The sequence below is a fragment of the Amphichorda felina genome (assembly GCF_050947745.1).
Source record: "Amphichorda felina strain 45539 chromosome Unknown scaffold_7, whole genome shotgun sequence".
NCBI classification, from domain to species: domain Eukaryota; kingdom Fungi; phylum Ascomycota; class Sordariomycetes; order Hypocreales; family Bionectriaceae; genus Amphichorda; species Amphichorda felina.
In genome coordinates, this window is record NW_028145043.1 from 1,644,990 (window position 1) to 1,663,124 (window position 18,135).

Consider the following 18,135-nt stretch of genomic DNA (forward strand, 5'->3'; position numbering starts at 1 on the left):
CACTCTAGCAAAGACATCTCGTTGTTTAGCATTTGCGCCACAGTATATAGCACTGCACATGCATGTGCATATATGGGGAGGCTCTGTCAGCGTCCCACTTCTTGTGGGCAATTAGTACAGTCGGAAAAAAGAAACACGCAAATACTAAGATGTAGCAATCCTCTCTCAGTAGTAGTTTTGTAGGTCCTGACCATTAGGTCCCTGGCCGCCCATTGGCCGCCCCTGGCCGCCCTGCTGGTTCTGGGCACCCCGGGACTGACCCCCCTTGTTGCCGCCGCCATGCTGTCTCTTAGGCCCGTTTGCCTGGCCCGGCGGCGGGAGCGAATCGTCGTAGTCCATCTGGCTATTGTAAGCACCCTGCTGGTTCTTGGGGCCAACATCGTCGAGGGAGCGGTAGTTGTGGAAGCCGCCGCGCCCACGTCCACGCCCACCACGCCCACCACCCCTATTGCCACGATTCTGGTTCCCACGGCCGCGGCCGCCTCTCCCTGTGTGGTAGCCCCGGCTCTCGTTGCGACCGCTGCCGTAAGGACCGTGACGGGGCCCTGATGTCCATCCGTCGTCGCCAGCATGCTTGCGTTTAGTCTGCTTGTTGGCGAAGAGGCTCTCGTACTCGTCCTCTCTGGGGTCTTCGCTCTCGATTCGCAGCGTCACCTTCTCGCCGACGGTGGTCTCGATGGTGAAGGCCTCGGTGAGTGGGACGGGATCCCAATGCTCGATCTTGCTGGCGTCTATGGGTCGGGCGCCCTTCTTGAGCGCTAGGACTACGAGAGGTACGGGGTTGTCGGTGTGGTACTTTGCTTCCGGGGGAATCGGACGGAGGCGCGCAGCCCAGATGCGATCTTGGTAGCAGGCCGTCCCCGTGACCTCCCACAGCATCTTGCTGCCCATGCCGCCAACCTTGTCCAGGATACTATCGGGGCAGGGTCGGGGGCAGATGAGGATGTTGTTACCATGGTAGATGAGGTCCTGATCCCGCTTGCCCTGCGGGGCAGTTGGTAGCCCTGCGAGTCGGATGAGTCTCTGGGAATCTTCCGGGTTGATCATGTAGCTGGTGAAGAAGACAGTCTTCTTGATTCTCAGCCTCGACTTGGAAGGGTGCTTGGCTATCATATGGTTATGTTGGTTTATCATGTGCTGAACCTGGGCCACCTCGACCACAGGGTCCAATGATGTGGACAGCTCGGCGACCTGGATGACCTCGGCGGTCAGAGGGCCTCTGGTGGGCGCCACAGTCTGGCGGCGATTGTACTCTGCGAGAAACTCGCGGAACCCCTTTGTATGCTTCGGGCGGTCCTCATATATCCTGAAGTCGTCGGCGGCCGAGTATGTCTCCATCAGGGCGTTGAGGAAGAGCTGCTTGAAGTGCATGGTGCTCTGGAAGCGCTGGTTGGTGGGGCTGACTTGGGGCTTGAGGCTGATCATATCAAACTCGAGGCCCTTGCTGTCGACAATCCTCTTGATGAGGGGTCCAAAGCTTTCCTCGGAGCGGCCGGTGAGGAGGACGGTAAGGGCGTCGGGCTGTTCCATGCTGAGGCGGACGAGGTCGACGACCTTGTCGTTCCACCAGCCATCCCAGGCGCGGGGCTCCTCCTTGTCGGCGCCATCGCCGGTGGCGGCGAGGATGCGGTTGTCGTGCCACCAGCCACCATTGACAAAGATGTCCTGGCTGGCTAGCATTCCGATTGTCTGGCCGTGCCAAAGGGAAGGGTTGGGCGTCGGGGTCTTGAACACTGTGGATGGAGGTCAGCAGGATGTTGACGAGGCCTGGTCAGATGGAGAGAGCGTACGGGTATTGTCAAAGTCGTAGACGTGCAGGGATCGGATCTTATCGATGGGAGGGAGCTGCTTGGTTAGGATGGACCAGCGGCTGAGGGCCGTGACGGTGAAGTGAGCCGAGGACGGGCCATTGGGCGCATTGGGGCCAGCTGGGCCATTGGGGGCGCCGGAGGTGTTGCTCGCAGCGCCATGGAACACGCTGAATGCCGAGGCCATGGCGCTTGATGGGAGGCTCGGGCGACGGCGGGCGACGATCATGCAGAGTCGGCGTTGACCGTTGACCGTTGACAGTTGACGTTGGGCGCGGTGGACGGTGGTGGTCGAGGGCCTTGGTGGGGATTTATTTTGTTCTGGGTAATACCACGGTACTCTGGCTGGTGGTTGGTGGTTAGAGGCACCTGCCCCACATTTATGCATGTGCATCGCACCTGCTGGTCGAGGTTCAACTTCCTACCTGTTCCTACACCATCTGAGATCATCTGAGATGTCTTCACTTTTCAATCACCATGGACACGTGTGATCGGGTATCCCACACTGTCCCCTAGCTTCACCTTTCCGCAAGGTGGCTTCTCATTCAGACACAGTCATCTCCCTCCGGCTGACCCGACGCAAAAGCTCTCTACCCTCCACGGCATCCCCTCCCCAATTCCCGATGGCCTCCAGCGCCGTCCGCTTTATCGCCGCTTCCAAGAAGTCTCCCCTAGGCTCGCTGCAGCTTCACCTCCGCGTCAAACCCGGGGCCAGCAGAGACCGCGAGGGAATCAGCGGCGTCACAGACACGGCCATCGACCTCTGCGTTTCGGCCCAGGCGAGAGACGGCGACGCCAACCGGGCCGTCGTCAGCCTCCTCAGCGATGCGCTCGGTGTCCCCAAGTCGAGGCTTCGCCTGACACACGGCCTCAAGTCGAGAGACAAGACAGTTGTCGTGGGCGACGTGCCCGGTGACGGTGACGAGTACGCAAAGACTGTCCTTGATCTGCTCCGCAAAGCCAGTGGCTCCTGAACTCTTAACTTGCTACTGCGTTTCATTCTTTTCTATTATTCAAATTACCATTACGCATGCCTAATTAGATATATATATATATATACACACACACACACACAAAACACATGTTCCGTCTATCCAAGAAATAAAAGGGGGAAAATAGAAAATAACCCCGCTGGCCAGCCAACCCTGAAATCACTCGTTTTAACCGTTGCGCCTTTCGATGTTAATTCACAATTTGTCGTCGGCTTTCATCTTTCATCTTGTAACTGTCTCCCCCCTTCACATCGTCGTCTATTCACCGTGTCTTACAAGGCTGGCTTTTCCTTGGCGGGGGACTGTTCGGGCTCGGACCCTGAATCATTCTTCTGCTCTCTTCTTCTGCTGGTGCTCCACGGCCGCCGCTCTCAGGTCCAGCCTGGCCTGGTACCGCGCGCGCTTGGCATCGATCCTCTCCTGGTCCTCGCGCAGCTGGCTGATGACCTTGCTCTTATCGCGGATTTTCGCGCCGTACCTCCAGAAGACGAAGGGGATCGGGATCATGGCCACCTCGATGAGGCCCAGCAGCGTGCCTGCCCACTGCGGCGTCAGGGCCTCGTACATCTTGGGTCCCGCGAGGGGCAGCGTGCCGCCAAAGACACTCCGGATGACAGCGTTGCTGCACAGCGCACTCGCCGAGTAGATACCGTACGCGCCAGCCAGGTAGTTGGCGCTGTAAATGAAAATCAGGGTGTTGCCGATGGCAAAGGGGATGCCGCAGGCGATGGGGATGGCCCAGTGGATGCTGGTCGGGAGGCAGGTCCACGAGAAGATGAGTTGCCCGATGGGTGTGAGGATGGAGCCGATGGCCATGATGAGGGCGTTTGCCTCGGGCACCGGCTTGCCCGTCTTCGGATCGATGGGCTGGGCGTTGACGATGCGCCGCACGAGTGGCTCAGAAAGGATCCCGATCATGGTGCCGGTTCCAATGCCGACAAAGGCGAGGCCCGCGATGCCGGGGGACCAGCCGCGGTGCTGGGAGAAGACGATGGGGTAGGCGACGAAGCAGAGGTACAGGACGCCGTAGACGAGGGAGACCCAGAGGTTGAGGGACCACAGGATGGGTTCCGTGACGGCCAGGGTGAAAGGGCGGGCCATGTTGGTCTTGAGCAGCTGCAACGGCGACACCCTCGCGTCGTACTGGCACCACCAGCGGGGGTCGCCAGTCTCCTTGCGTAGGCGTGCAGCCTTGCGCTTGAGGATGGTGGGTGCGTATGTCTCCCGGCAGGTGGCCATGAGGGCGATGCCCACGCCGCCGGCGATGAGGATGATCCAGTTACTCCAGCGCCAGCCGAGGTTCTCGAAGACGAAACCGCCAACGATACCGCCGACGCTGGGGGCGTTCATCGGGGCGATGCTCCACATGGAGAGAGTGAAGGCGAGGTAGTCGGGGTTGGCGAGGTCGACGACGGTGCCGGGGCTGTTGGCGATCATGACGGCTCCGAAGAAGGCGCTCCAGGGTGTTAGCAGGGGACGGGGGCCCAGCAAAAAAAAAAAAAAAAAAAAGATACAGATAGAGGTATCGGGAGGTGCGGTATGATATGGTTGAAAAACTCACCAGAAGAAACGCGAGACGAGAATGGTGACAAACGTCTTCGCCACGGCGCTGGGGATGACGAGGATGGCCCAGACGACGAGGCAGGATAGATACACGGGATGACGACCAAACAGCTCGCTCGCCGGGGCCCAGACGATGCTCCCAGCAGCCAGGCCCAAGAGGTATGTCGTCATGCCGAGGGTGGTGACAGTCTTGGAGGTGCCAAACTCCTCCATCAGGCCTGGCGTCGAGGACGTGTAGCTGGTGCTGAAGGTCACGGTGATGAGGCCGGTCAGGGCGACGGCGAAGAGTATCCAGATGCGGTACCACAGGGGCCAGTTGCGGGGGTTTTCCGGGTCGCCTTCCTCGAAGATGACCTCGAAGTCTGGCGGGCGCGAGGCGATGCTGGTGGCGGCGCTGGCAGCAGTGCGGGTGCGGGTGACGGATTCGTAGCCGGCCAGGCGTTGGGGGCCATCGTCGTCGGGTTCGTCGTCAATGTCGAAGTCGGTGTTGAAGTTTGGGTCCGGGGTCAGGGCCCGTTCCAGGTTCTCAAAGGGGTCGGTGCCATCGAGGCGGTGGCGGGTTGTCGCGATGCTGCGCTGGCTACGCTGGGTGCGGATGCGCTCCAGAACGACGGGCGAGTCCCTACCAGTGGATGAGGACGAGATTGAAACCTCGGTGCCCGTGTGGGTGTCTACCTTCTCGATATCGGGCTCCATGCTGGGCAGCGCTGGTGACGATGACAATGTTTGGGGGTTTTGTGTGGGTGACTCGACTCAAGACACGCGAGCGGGAGCGAAAGCGGGAGCAGATAGGCGCCGGCTGGTGAGATCTGGCGCGGCTTTGAGTTTACTCTTATTTCGGCCTGCGCTTGTATCGCAACGGCAGCGCATTGCAGGACTCATTCGACCACGAGATGTTGCCGGGAAAGAGAAGGGAGAAATCGAACTTAAAGGGGGGGGAAGGGGGGAGACAGAACCAAGACGGGAGGCCGAGTTGGGCTCGGAGAGGGGAGACGAACAGACGAGTTTGCGCCCAACATACGACGAGGATTATCAAGCATCATGGTCCGGGGTCCCCTCAAGTCTCCAGAAAACCAACCCAGAAAAAAGTGAGAAGCGAGCGAAGTGGGCAAGCCCGTTTTCGGATGGGGATTCGGGAATGGTCCGGACTTTAGCGGGGCAGCTGGAGCCGCGTCTCGCGGACAGTGCATGCATGCGCATGTAAAGACGCCTTGGGCATTGGCTGGCCGCCGCATCCAACCGCTCTATTGAAATGCTACTTGGCGTGGAATTGAGGCCTTACGATGTCTGTTGGGAGTACTGATTGAAACTTGAGTGGAATCATATGATGGGGGACAAGTATCGTCAAGGTTCCGCCGGGCGTTGGACCCACCCCAGCCGAGGCTGGCCTAGCCTTTCTACAGGTCCACTGTAAGCCCGTAGCTACTGGGGGTCCAAATGAGCAACCAGCCAATGGGAGGGCTGTTAGTCGGAGCTACTGGTGGGGGGGGGGGACTGTGGGATCTAGGCGGGAGTTCGGCGCCGCTAAATTGCAGAGCGCACGGTCGCGCCTTCCCGTCGCCCATCAGGCACGGAGTTGCGGGATGCACGCTTTACATACATAGTACATACATTAGCGGGAGTATCAAGAATCCATCTGTCAAGGGGCGGATCGAATCGTTGAGGTAACGGATGGGCACGGCGACGCGCAGCGGGCAGCGACGTCGGTGCGGGGTGGCAGCGTGTAACTGGTAGAATGGGCCACGGGATCAGGACACCACCACACCACAAATGCGAAAAACGCGAGAGGGGGCGCCGATGCGACGCCGGTCAGCTCCGACCATCGGATCCGGCCCGGAGCTAGTTTTGCCCCACTCGGTCGATCCACCCTTCCGGCTCCGGCGGCATGACCCAATGCTGCATCCGCTTCCGAGCCTTGTCGTGGCAGTCTGACAGTCTGACAATCTGACAACCTGACAGGGTACGTTGCATGACGCAAGCTATCGGCAGCTTCGGCACGGACTCTCGGGTTGGCACTTTGTATGTAAGTTCAATCGATCACCTGTCTGTCTGCATGTAGCGGCGGTGATGACCGGTCGGAAAGAATTGAAAACATGGCGGCTCATCTGGAGCTATGGGCGCATAAGGGCACCGTGGCCGCAGCGAGACGGTGAGAACCGGCGTGGGATGATGCTGACCGCTCGCAGAGGGCGATGGGATGCTCGTCGCCGACCTGCTCGCCATCGACAGGATCGAGAGTGCGCTGGCCCGAGTGAAGCTTCTCTCCAGAATGCGGTGTGCGGATGAAAGACATGCACCCAGCGGTCTGACGAGGCTGGGGGAGAAGACAGCACAGGTCTTTTCTAAAAATAATTGGATATCGAATAGCTTTGTAGCGTCGATGCCCGGCGGGCTGAGGATTGAGAAGTGAGGATTGATGGCCGAAGCTCGAAGGTGAGTTGCTTACATAGTACTGCAGCTACTGGTGCTCCATGTCAAGTTTCCGCAATCGGCGAAACTGCCGTAGCCCATCGGCCTCATGCCGAGACCCCACCTTTTCCCGGCCTGTACCCCGGTAACCCCGCAGCGCTGGGGGGCACCACATGTCAGGACATGCTGCCATCAAGCTGCGAGAGGGGCATCGTCGAGCTCATGCGTCGGTTTTGGAACCGTGACGCCCGGATACCACACCGTGTTGGGCTCGACAGCCGTGGCAGTCCAGGTATTACATAGTATTGCTTGGGTTTGTCTTGGAACGGGACGGGCTCTCACCATCTCTCGACACTCTACATCGTGGGAAAACAGGTTTCAAAGCAAGACACCATGAAGGTCCTCATCACTGGCGCCGCCGGCTTCATCGGCCAGCTCCTGGCCGCGACGCTCCTCAACGACGACGAGGGCAAGTACACAGTCGTCCTGACCGACGTGGTCGAGCCGCCCGTGCCCAGCAACACCAAATGGCCCCAGAATGCCACGGCGGTCAAGGCCGACCTGTTCAGCGAGTCGGCCAAGGTCGTCGACAAGAGCCTGGACGCCGTCTACATGTTCCACGGCATCATGTCGTCGGGGTCCGAGGCCGACTTTGAGCTGGGTGATTAATCCCCCGCTGCTCTCGCTCTCAACGTGCGACACTCGGAACTCTGCTGACGTGTAATGCAAACTAGGCTTCAAGGTCAACTTTGACGCGACGCGCAACATGCTCGACGTGCTGCGCAGGACGTGCCCGGGCGTCAAGGTCATCTACACGTCCAGCCAGGCCGTCTACGGCGGTGTCGTGGCCGAGCCCGTCAACGAGACGATGCGCCCCACGCCCGAGAGCTCCTACGGGTGCGAGAAGATGATGTGCGAGTACCTGCTCAACGAGTTCCACCGGCGCGGGTTCCTCGACGCCCTCATCTTCCGGCTGCCGACCGTGTCGGTGCGTCCGGGCAAGCCCACGGCGGCGGCGTCGTCGTTCCTGTCGGGCATGATCCGCGAGCCGATGCAGGGGCTGCCCTGCGTGATCCCCATCGCGGACCGCGGCTTCAAGCACTGGGTGTGCTCGCCGCGCGTGCTGGTGCGCAACCTCGTCTTCGCGCTGGGCGTCCCGCGCGACGCCCTGCCGGCCCACGACCGCGTGCTGTGCATGCCGGGCATCGGCGTCACGGTCCAGGACATGATGGACTCGCTGGCGCGCGTCGGAGGCGAGGACAAGCTGGCGCTACTATCCGAGGTCGAGGACCCCCCCACAAAGACCATCCTGTACTCGTGGCCGGGCGTCTTTGACAATGCCAAGGCCCTGGCCCTGGGCTTTGAGCGCGACGCCTCGTTTGATGACGCCGTCAGGGACTTTAAGGCGACGCTGGAGCAGCGGGCGTAGCAGGGGCAGCATCTGCAGAATATTCCATGATCAATTTACGTGTATTATTCCCGTTTCATCCAGTATTACCCCCCACAAGGTGACGACAAAAAGTGAACGACACAAAGTGACAACAACAAGTATCTTGTACTATTATCGCCCACGAGCCACGATGTGGCTGAACTGGTGGCGAAGAGATCGGCGGGCGACGCGGAGCGGAGGAGGGGTGGACGAGGAGGGGGCGGACAATGGAGGAGGAGGAGGAGGAGGAGGAGGAGGAGAAGGAGGAGAAGGAGGGGTCATGCGATGGCATGATGAATTGCTGCACAATGGCCTTATAATGCGAGTCACCTGCGCGGCCACCTCATGCCGGGTCTCTGCGCCATGACACACCTCTGACACAGCAGCGTGCTGGGGCGTTGCATCGATGGATATGGATATCCTCGACGAGGATCGGAATGATGGCCAGTGTTTTGTGACAATGGCATCCCCTCGGCCAGTCGGCATCGCCTGGGCTGTGCCGATCACCCCGACCCAGTGCCAATCACCACGCCCGGGTGACAGACAAAAGACAGCCCAAGACAGCCCCAACGGGTGCCGTCCCGTGTTCCGCCCCGCCGTCCATCGGCCGACGGACGTTGTTGGACGAGTTGAGCTTCTGGTGCCTGCAGTGCCTCTTTGCTCCCGGGGCTCCACCCGGGACCTCCGCCCCCTGCCCTCACTGCCCCAAGCCCTATCACCACTCTTGTGGCGAGTGTTCGTACTAACTGCTGCATGCAAGTGTGGTATTTCAGCTCGGCCAACGGATCCGACGAGCCACACCGTTGCACATCGCTGTGTCCAAGGTACGAAGTACGGGGTACTTGGCAGATACCATGTGCTAACACCCCGCCACATCAGCACTCGCCACACTGTTAGTACCAGTAGCTCTGCCCAGCCCGCCACCCAAAAGTCCTCTGCTAACAACACGACCATTAACAACTATTAGTTATTAGTACTAGTACGTTGTAAGTAGTAGTAATAGTTTTTTTTCTTCTGCTTCCGTTCCCCACTGAGAAAAAAGCCCTTCATTCCATTCCCTTCTGCTCCAAGACCAAAATAGAAGCCAAGAAGTAAAGAGAGAGAAAAAATAGACGAAAAAAAACCCCACAATGTCCCCTCCCCGTCCCTCCCGCCGCCGCGGTTTCACTCTTTGGCGTGGCGCACCAGAATTGGAGAATTGCCGGGCACCAGGAGGGGAGGAGGTCAAGCCACCCTGTGGCGCTGAGGGCCTCCTAGCCGCACGCCCCTCCCCAAAAGGGTCTCCAAAGTGGTTCCCGCCACGGTCGCTTGCGGCTGTCCATGTGGCAATATTGCACATTATTATTCTTGAAAGATTCGTGTGCATCGCGCGCGATTCATTCCCAAGACCCTTAACCGTTAACCATAAGAAAAAAAAAAAGAGGAGACAAGACACCACAAGAGGTACGTACCATGCCCATCCTCGAGCCCACGATCCATCTCACAATCACATCCGATTTCCTCGATGCGTTCGTTTCACCTTCTCTCCCGGTACGCTCCTCCGCAATCTTAAAAACTTTATAATTAGCGGCGCGACCCCCTTGCAATTGTCCCTCGGAGATCGGGCCAGACACTCCGGAAGGCTCTCCGGCACCGCCCTGCCGCCTGCGGCTCATTCACTCCAGCCACAATTGTAACGTTGTCCAAGTCCCAAAGCCTCACCAGTCAGCTCAATCGTCAAGGACACACCAAGCTCAGAGCGATAGCATGATACATGCCCAGTGCTTATATTGATGGACCGCGTCCAGGATCTTGCCAAGCACCATGGTCCCATCATCATCCATCCCCCTAGAATCCTCCACTTCCTACGAGTACTTGTCCTGTCGTATATTCCAATAATTCCACAAAATGCCGCCCATACTCGTATGCCGCCTAAAATTTCACTGTCCATCCATTATACCCCTTTCCGTAAAAGTTTCAAGCTCCACCGAGCAGAAAAGGTATGATGAAGTTAAGCAAAGCTGTGGTATCATGCAGTCAGGAAGCATGTCAAGGCTCCGATGCCCCCGCAACACCCCGTGTATCTGTACCCCAGCCGTCGTGTACGTGCTACCATAAATGACGCCCATGGCCCCCTTGCCTCGTGAAGAAGATCATATGTGCAAGGAAAGAAAGAACAACCCCCCTCCCCCCCTTCTCCCCCCTCCCCACTTCCCCCCTGGTCTATAAGTCCGAAAATGATGTTTGTCGCCGTGGTATCACTCAAGTTGAAAGGAAGAGACGAGACATAGCACTAGCTGGTGCTCAAAAGGAGAGTCGGAGGACCAGGGCACTCGTCGACGATTCTCCTTCTTCGTCCGCCTCGGTATCGACCGCCATTTCCCACTCACCCTTTACCTGCGGCTCCACCTCCTCCATCTGCAAGATCATATCCTGCCCTTCCCTCAGGTTTTGTATCACATCGTCGTCCATCTCCACCTCGAGACCATTCTGCAACGCGTGTATCGTTCTGACAATCTTCAAGGCGTCGAATCCGAATTTGTTGGCGATGCGGTAGTTAAAGTCTTTCATGCTGCGCTGGTAAAGATACACAGCGTTGTAGCAGTCTCGTCCGAGTGCATCATCCTTGCGTTGAAGAAGCACGTAGAAGCAGGCCACTGGCTTCAGCGTCCGTTCCGGAGGCGGGCGGTAATTCTGGTCAACCCCTAGCGCCTCGATCCACCCCTTCAGCTTCCCGTCATCGTCTGTCTTCTGGATCTTTGTTGGTTGGTCGGTGCCCCTGCGTGAAGGCTCGCCGCTTGCTACAGCATCAAAGTTCTGCCACTGCCCACCAGCGCCGATTGCTGAAGCTTGCGAGGCTAGGGACAGGGAGCTTGGCGACGGGGACACCATTGAACCGGCGACGGAGCTGCGGCTGCTTCGGCCTTGCCAGTTGGATCCTTCGCGAGTATTCTCGGGTTTCGTGTCTTGCGAATCGCCCGGTAGGCTAACGGGGTGTGCGTCTGGGTCGTCGCGCTCTTCTCCACGAAGATACAGCACGCTGACCGGTCGTGTGCTCGTGAACATGTCTTGAAGCGTCTGTAGTTTGATGTGTAGGTCATCTTCCGCTGTCATTCGAGCTCCTCCCGCGCCACCGTCCGCTGAGCTTGCTGATGACATGGACCACGTCCTCTTGTGCTTGTGTATCTTTCCCGTCCGTTGCGGATCGCCCATCTTTGGCTTGCCGCTGCCCCTTTTCCTCTTCCCAAAGTCCTTCAACCCGCTTTCGGCCTGGGCGATTTGGTGTTTGACCTTGTCGATGGACTTCTTGACGTGCGCAACGTCATTCGAAAGTTTCCGCTCAGCGCCGTGGTCTCGGAACAGCTTGACCTTGCAGTAACAGATTTCCGGGTCCGACTCGGCAGTAGCGTGGGACGGATCGGGGCCGACGGGGTGAGTCTTCGCGCAGAGCCGTACTGGTATTCCTTTGACTCCCTTGGAGTGGCTAAAGTCGGTAGATAGGAAGTTGAAACGGACGGCAATGTTGGCCTCGCAGGCTCCTTGGCTCCCAGGCGTCCAAATGACGGAGAACCCATCGAAGGACGCAGTCTCCAGCTCGACCCGTGTCCGCTTTCCATCCCCCTCAGCCGGCTGCCCTGCCTCCACATACTCCACAGCCTGCAGCTTCCCTCCTCTTTGATGAGCCTCGTTCGCCCCTCTTCCCTCCTTCCATAGACTCCAGCACACTCCAGGCTTCTGGCGCTGTTCCTCGTCTTCGAACGAAACGCGGACAAAGGTTCGGAACCTGGTGCCTGGGACAATCGGCATCATCGCTTCCGTGTCGACTATCGAAAGCGAATATGCTTGTCCCTTGTTCAGGTACGTCACGGGGATCTCGTCGGCAGTTCTGATCATGGCCGTCGGGGCGTTTAATGTAGAGTGAAAGCGGAATTTTTCGGCTGAGGGGGGGAGAGGATGGCTAATCTGGGTTGCGGGAAGCTGACCAGGCTGGAACGCGACCATGGGGGTCGCGCTGTGAAAGGCAGAGTCTATCGAGGTCATGCGCTCTTCCGGGGGGTGCGAGTGGATCGGCGTGGCATCCTGCTCCATGGTCTCGTACCCCGTGTCCTGATGTACAAAGCTCGACGGTGCGAATGCAGGCTGGGGTGGCGGAGCCTGGACGAATGGGTTGAAGTGGTGCATTTGATGGGATGGAAGTGGTTGGAAGCCGCCCATGTCTATGACACCAGGACCGGGGCCTGCATTGATGGGGTGGCCCGAGGCGGGCATGGATAGAGGAGTTCCTAGACCTGGAGCTGCCATGCCGACTGGCGTGTGTAAGTCACCGGCCTGTGGATGGAAGAGCGTGTTTGTACCTCCTGGTGTAGGTGTGTAGTAGCCCGGCGGTGCGTTTGCAAAGTTAGGAAAGTTGAAAGAGTTGGGATCCATGAGCGAAGGAGTGAACCTCCAAGGCTCGTTGGATGCGCGGGGCGTCGGGTCATGGTCCTGAAACGCGTCGCCAGGGGCGATATTGGGGTTCGCACTGCTCCCTCGTCTTAGCCGTTGCTGGACACGGGTTAAAGGGGGAGAGTCTAGGACTACTAACCTGTCCGGTACGGGCACCGCTGGTGCGTTGATGATGGGGTTCTCGACAGCTGTCGCAGGGGCTACGGCAGCAGATTGGGTTCCTGCTGCTGTGCTCGCCGCAACGATCTCTGGAAACTGTTGGCGGAACTCGGCCAGCAGAGCATCTGCTGGTTTCTGAGAGCTCCTCCTAGGGGCGTTAGTTTCGGAGAAACAGAGGCAGCGGGGAGAGTGGCGACAGTCTAGACTTACCGTTGTCGGAACATGGTGAGGCAGGTAGTTGGCCAGTTGGCCTTGGTTGTTGTGTGACGAGAGGTGGCCTTGTGGCAGCTGGGGGGGTCGGAGCTCCGGGTGAAACCAGAGACGAGCGAGCCCTTCGCAGTCTTAACGGGAGATCAGCCTCGGTCGGCGGCTGGTGGGATGTCGGACAGCTTCATAGAGAAAGGGGTCCTGATGCTGAGTGCTGGGTGCTGACGCTCAGGTTCAGAGTGGGAGTGAGGACGCGCTGTGGTGGTCACGGATGGAGCTGGCCGCAATGAATTACTGTGTAATCGCGGGGCGCCGGAGAGTGAAACCTGAAACGGCTGTGTGCGCCACGTGGGGGATGCTCGAGACCAGAGACTAGTAGGGCGACGGACAGACGGCGAGGCAGCGAAGCAGCGAAGCAGCGAAGCAGAGTGGTCGCGAGAGGAGGAAGACGTAGGTGACCGACCTCTAGCCAAGAGTCGACGCGAAATAAGGGTCAAAGGGAGTCTAGGTCGGTCGTCACCAGCAGCTGGTGGAGGCGGCTGCAACAGCGCACGCAAGTGCAACGGCGACCGGGGTGGGGGATCTGGATTCTGGAATTCTGGACTCTGGAGAGCAGCTGAGGATAAAGCCGCTGCTGGTGTGTCGCCAAGGGAAACACCGGGAGCTGCTTATCCGCTGCGACCTGTGAGGCGTCTGACCGTGCAGTCGGTGTGCTGAGGCCAGCCGGGCTAGGGTCTTGGTCCAACGAGATCCGATACCCTGATAAATCTCCGAGGCTTCCTGCGATGGAAGCTTCTAGCTGGGGGAACGAGGGAAATATGGGAGAAGTGAAGATGAAAGAGAGGCGTGTAAGACAAGCTCAGATCAGACGTGGGCGACAGGACCGGCAGCTTTGGCTAAGTGGACGAGTAAAGCCACACAACACGGCCAGGCAGGTCAGGCAGGCCAGGCAGATCAGGCCAAATACTAGTAGTAATGTACCTAGCCAGTGGTCGCCGAGCGTGAGCACAACTCAGAACGCATGAGGGAGACCGACGAGTGGCTGAAGCGGGTCGCAGCTGGGGACGTATGAGTTATGTACGTACGATTGTGTACTTGGTAGGGTCGCTGCTAGCACATACGAGTACTGCTAGTACTTTGTACTATTACTCGCGTGTGCTATAGGGATGCGACGCGAGTCGCCGGCTCAGGGTTTTTCTGCAGACCGCATGCGAGTGATGGGATGGTGCGAGGAGGGGAGAGAGGCCGAGATGATCGTCCCCAGCAGTCGCCTTTTCCGCATACAATGCGCTCGCATTGCTACGATACTATGTATGTACCATCAAAGTAGGGAGGTACATAGTACTCTGTACTTTGTGCTTGGACCGGTGGCGCGACCTCACCTCACACGTATAAGAGGCGGGAGTCTAAACAGGGGTCTCGCTGGCTGCAGATGGATCCAGTTCTGGCCTCCCAAGGGCTGGTGCCATTGTGCTCTCGTGGCCGTTCTCCTAGACTATTAGAGTGTGGATGTGGCTCGGCGCTCCACGGCACACGCCCCCCTCCCTCAGCGTGGCCAGAGGTGTGGCGTGGAGTACTCCTGGAGTGCGTGCTCCGGTGGAAATTGTTAGGACGAAACATGGCCCAAATGGGCCTTGACGGCCCTGACTGGACGCCTCCAGCATGTCGTGTCCGTGTCGTTTTGTGTCAGTGTGTGTGGCTCGAGCTCCAATCGACCGCAACGCGCGCCCTCCCCAAAAGGGTCAATTGTCACTGAGCTACCTAGACCCTATAGCATCCTACGCCTATAATAGCGCAGTCACCTCAGTGTATCATGTCTTCGCACCACAGCGCAAAAGCCGTGAGCCCGTGGCCCCGTGGCCCTCCTGGCGTGCTCGCGAGACTCGCCTCGCCCCTAATTGCCGCCTTTCGGTCCTATCATTGTCGTCGAACGGAGGTGGAGCAACGGCGAAAGAGAGTTTCTGTGCTAAGCCACACCATGTGGGTTGGCAAGGGTGGTAGTTCCAGCGACTCAGCGAGACTTTTGGGGCTCGATCGGGGCTCGCACGCGCCCACGGGTCCGTTTGCTAAAGACACGCCCATGGTCCTGAATTCCACAGTCCCTCGGGTTCCCTGGGTCCCTCCCGTGTGGACTGCTCGACTCTGCGATTTGTGACAAGAGTCATGCCGGAAGCCCGGCGCCCACGCTGGAAATATAATGAGGAGTCCGTCCCACTCTGTGAGTTGTTTCTTTTATCCGCACCCGTCGGGCGGTTGTTTGACTTGTTGCAGCAGCAGAGCGACAGAGGCCATTATTCCTCCGTAACCCACAATCACTATTACGGAGCGTTCCGTTGTGCAAAATGCAGGCATTGTGGCTGTGCATTTCCTTGTGGTGCCGCCTTCCCCACGACCCACACCATGAGAAACGCGTCGCATGCTGCAATTGGACGGGACAGTCAATAGTTCTTCGGGCAGAGAACAACGCCTGCGAGTCGCTCACTATCGCCGAGAGTCATTCACAGAGCGCCGCAACTAACCAAGCCCTCGCAGCACGGCGTTTTTAGGGCAGCAGCCGAAAAGTCTAGGGGGACGATACCCCAGGATAAGAGGCCCCGGTTCAAGTCGTGTCTCGTAGCCACACCACCACCTCAATTTCTTCGTCAGTCGACGAGCAGCGCATGCGCATATCTGTCTGCAGGGTTATCGTCGACTCGTCGTCGCAAATCCATGTCGTGCAGCTACGCACACGCAAGCCGTCTCCATCGTGGCGTCGTGCGCGCCCAAAAGAGCGCGCTACTCGTATTACCCAACACAAACGTCTCGGCAATAACGGCCGTTGTGAACGTGTGGCTTCATGGGGAACCGTTGAGTTGTGGCGACAGTTGACGACGCCACACCTTGAAGATCTGCGAGGGGAAGACGAAAAGGTGGTGGGAGTGCCGGCCTACTGATCTGACCAGAATCCATTCGTCCACCCGGTGAGCGGGATCATCGCTGCTTGATATTTTTATCAGCGAATCACCTCCGCAGGTGGAAAAAAAAAATAGGTGCGTTCTCGTATAGTACATGGGGATGTGACTGAATATGGGGCAAAACCGGCGGCTTGTTGCCCGTTGTGCTCCAACTTTCCCCGTCTGCTAAATATTTATTACTGAGATCTGTGAAGCATCAGTTTCGTTGCCAGTGATACTAAGCCAGTACTCGTAGTAATACCTTCTACGAGTATCCGTAGTATGATACTACCAACGAACGACTGAGCCACGAGAGGCTCAATTCTATCTCAATCTCGCCAGGAGGAGAAGCTCCGGATTGCCCAGGAACGCGCGACTCACTGTTTGGAGTGTGGGGGCCGGGATGTCCCTGAGTCAATTTCGCGCGCTCATGCCTGTCTCTCTTTCGTGGCGCGCGCGATCTCACTCGAGGTTCGAGCTTTCACAGATTTGACAGATCCACTGGGGAGGCTGTCAGACAAGGTGCTCCGTATCCGATTCCAAACATTTTCAATTGGAACAAAAAAATTTGCCTCTCATGATTGATTTGTGACGTCAATGCCCCCATCAGCATCCCCGACTCCCCTGGCGGTGGTGATGATGATGAAGGCGCGACCTCATCTAGCTTGTGCACCTGCATATTATCTACATGGTGACATACTGCACCCTGAGCACCTGCAGCACCTGAGCGCTCTAGCATGGCAATAGCCCCTGCCCGTAAAATCAGTTAATGGAACTTAGCACCAAGCGCCTGCCCGTCACCCTTGGGCGCTCACTGTGCCGCGTGGGCCGTCGACCAGTAGGTAATCGCTCCGGTGGCAGCTTCCGATCCGCTGGTACCTGTCGTATGGGAGGCATGGGATCCCCTGTTGACCTCCATCTGGGAGGAAAGGAGGCCATTGACACGCTATTGAGGACTTTAGAAGTTTAGAGACAGTGCCCCCTCCTCAAAACGCGCCGTAGCTTCCAAGACAGGGCTCGAGGCGGGTTGACATGTGGAATCTGCAAAGGAGACTTTCACTTGACCTGGGTCTGCCGGAGTATTTGCGCCTCATGTTTAGTTGAAATCATCCCATCAAAGATTGAAGCCAGGGTTAGGCTAGCAGATACCGATACGGAGAGCATTGGCGAGTGTAAAAAGGGAAGAGCTGGAGCCGAAAAGCAGCAGGCAGTGGCTGCTCCTGCAATTTTCCATTAGTGAGTGACGTATCATGCAGAGGCACCTGCTGCAACTACATAGTACGAGTACACAGTCAGGCACACATCTGCCCACAGCTGCTGCCTGCCGTACATAGTACATGTCAGACAGTCAGATGTCAGGCAATGGGCCACGAACCGTCGTGGACTTTCCCAGCGTGTTTCTCATGCGACCCCCAGGGAAAGAGCTTCACCGCCAGACACACGTTGCTGGTGGCAAAATATCATGCCAGTGGCATCTCGCGGCTTCCAACAAGCGGTTCTGGCTGCATTTTGACCATCGTCCAGCGATCAAAAGGGGCGTGGAATCTAAGGATATGAAGAACCTTAAAAGGGGCATTCGTCTTATTCTTTCACCGGGCTGCTTGGCACTTGTGCCGCCCGCCGACACCATCCTCGTGCCCCCTACGCTGCCCGCTCCTGTCCCTTGTGATTCCGGGGTTCGTTTACCCTCCACTTGGGACTTTGCGAATGCGAAACATGCGTGTACGTGCACGGATAGTAGGCCCTGTTGCACTTGCACGATCGAGCGCCCAGCAGAATGGCTCGGAGATTGGAGCAGCAGCCGCGGGAGAACACACAGTCTCACACCCTCCCAACACCGCGCCAAGTTCAAGCCAGTGTAAGTCGTAGCGGAGCTCGTTGCCGGATACAGCCGACTCACCAATTGTGCTCCCGCAACGATGGACAAGCCGAGCTTTTTTGAGTGCAGGGTCGACTGCAGAATGCAGAATGCAGAATGCAGACTGCAGGACTCTCGGATTCACCAGCCCGATGCAGCAGGAATGCACCCTCCATAACATCGCCCTTCATTCACAGCTCTCGGAGATTATTTCACTTGCTAGGGCTCCTGTCAGTTGCGCCTAACAGCCAGGCCCTGAATGACAACAATCATGCCATGTCTGTAACATACGAGTACCAAGTATGTGTCTCGCCAATTCCCCTTGCCATGGATAATTCGTGAAGATAAACGC

At 58.0% G+C, this 18,135-nt stretch overlaps 5 protein-coding genes across 5 annotated transcripts; 2 read left to right on the plus strand and 3 right to left on the minus strand.

Annotated features, from left to right (window-relative positions):
- Window positions 1–165: 165 nt before the first annotated feature.
- ACO1O0_007328 (HAD domain phosphoesterase family swiss army knife RNA repair protein) lies at window positions 166–1,995 on the minus strand (the record flags this gene model as incomplete). Its single annotated transcript, XM_083196701.1, has 2 exons — window positions 166–1,733; window positions 1,791–1,995. 2 exons carry the CDS (start codon window positions 1,993–1,995, stop codon window positions 166–168), a joined length of 1,773 nt encoding a protein of 590 aa, XP_083047909.1.
- Window positions 1,996–2,431: 436 nt separating this feature from the next.
- Window positions 2,432–2,782, plus strand: ACO1O0_007329 (DUF167 domain-containing protein; the record flags this gene model as incomplete). The annotated part of the gene is made up of 1 exon (XM_083196702.1): window positions 2,432–2,782. The coding sequence occupies one exon, from the start codon at window positions 2,432–2,434 to the stop codon at window positions 2,780–2,782; it is 351 nt and encodes a 116-aa protein (XP_083047910.1).
- A 342-nt stretch (window positions 2,783–3,124) lies between these two features.
- ACO1O0_007330 (major facilitator superfamily domain-containing protein) lies at window positions 3,125–5,059 on the minus strand (the record flags this gene model as incomplete). Its single annotated transcript, XM_083196703.1, has 2 exons — window positions 3,125–4,256; window positions 4,362–5,059. The coding sequence occupies 2 exons, from the start codon at window positions 5,057–5,059 to the stop codon at window positions 3,125–3,127; spliced, it is 1,830 nt and encodes a 609-aa protein (XP_083047911.1).
- A 2,106-nt stretch (window positions 5,060–7,165) lies between these two features.
- ACO1O0_007331 (uncharacterized protein) lies at window positions 7,166–8,201 on the plus strand (the record flags this gene model as incomplete). Its single annotated transcript, XM_083196704.1, has 2 exons — window positions 7,166–7,433; window positions 7,507–8,201. The coding sequence occupies 2 exons, from the start codon at window positions 7,166–7,168 to the stop codon at window positions 8,199–8,201; spliced, it is 963 nt and encodes a 320-aa protein (XP_083047912.1).
- Window positions 8,202–10,484: 2,283 nt separating this feature from the next.
- ACO1O0_007332 (CP2 transcription factor-domain-containing protein) lies at window positions 10,485–13,009 on the minus strand (the record flags this gene model as incomplete). The annotated part of the gene is made up of 3 exons (XM_083196705.1): window positions 10,485–12,702; window positions 12,766–12,933; window positions 12,996–13,009. 3 exons carry the CDS (start codon window positions 13,007–13,009, stop codon window positions 10,485–10,487), a joined length of 2,400 nt encoding a protein of 799 aa, XP_083047913.1.
- Between the last annotated feature and the right edge of the window lie 5,126 nt (window positions 13,010–18,135).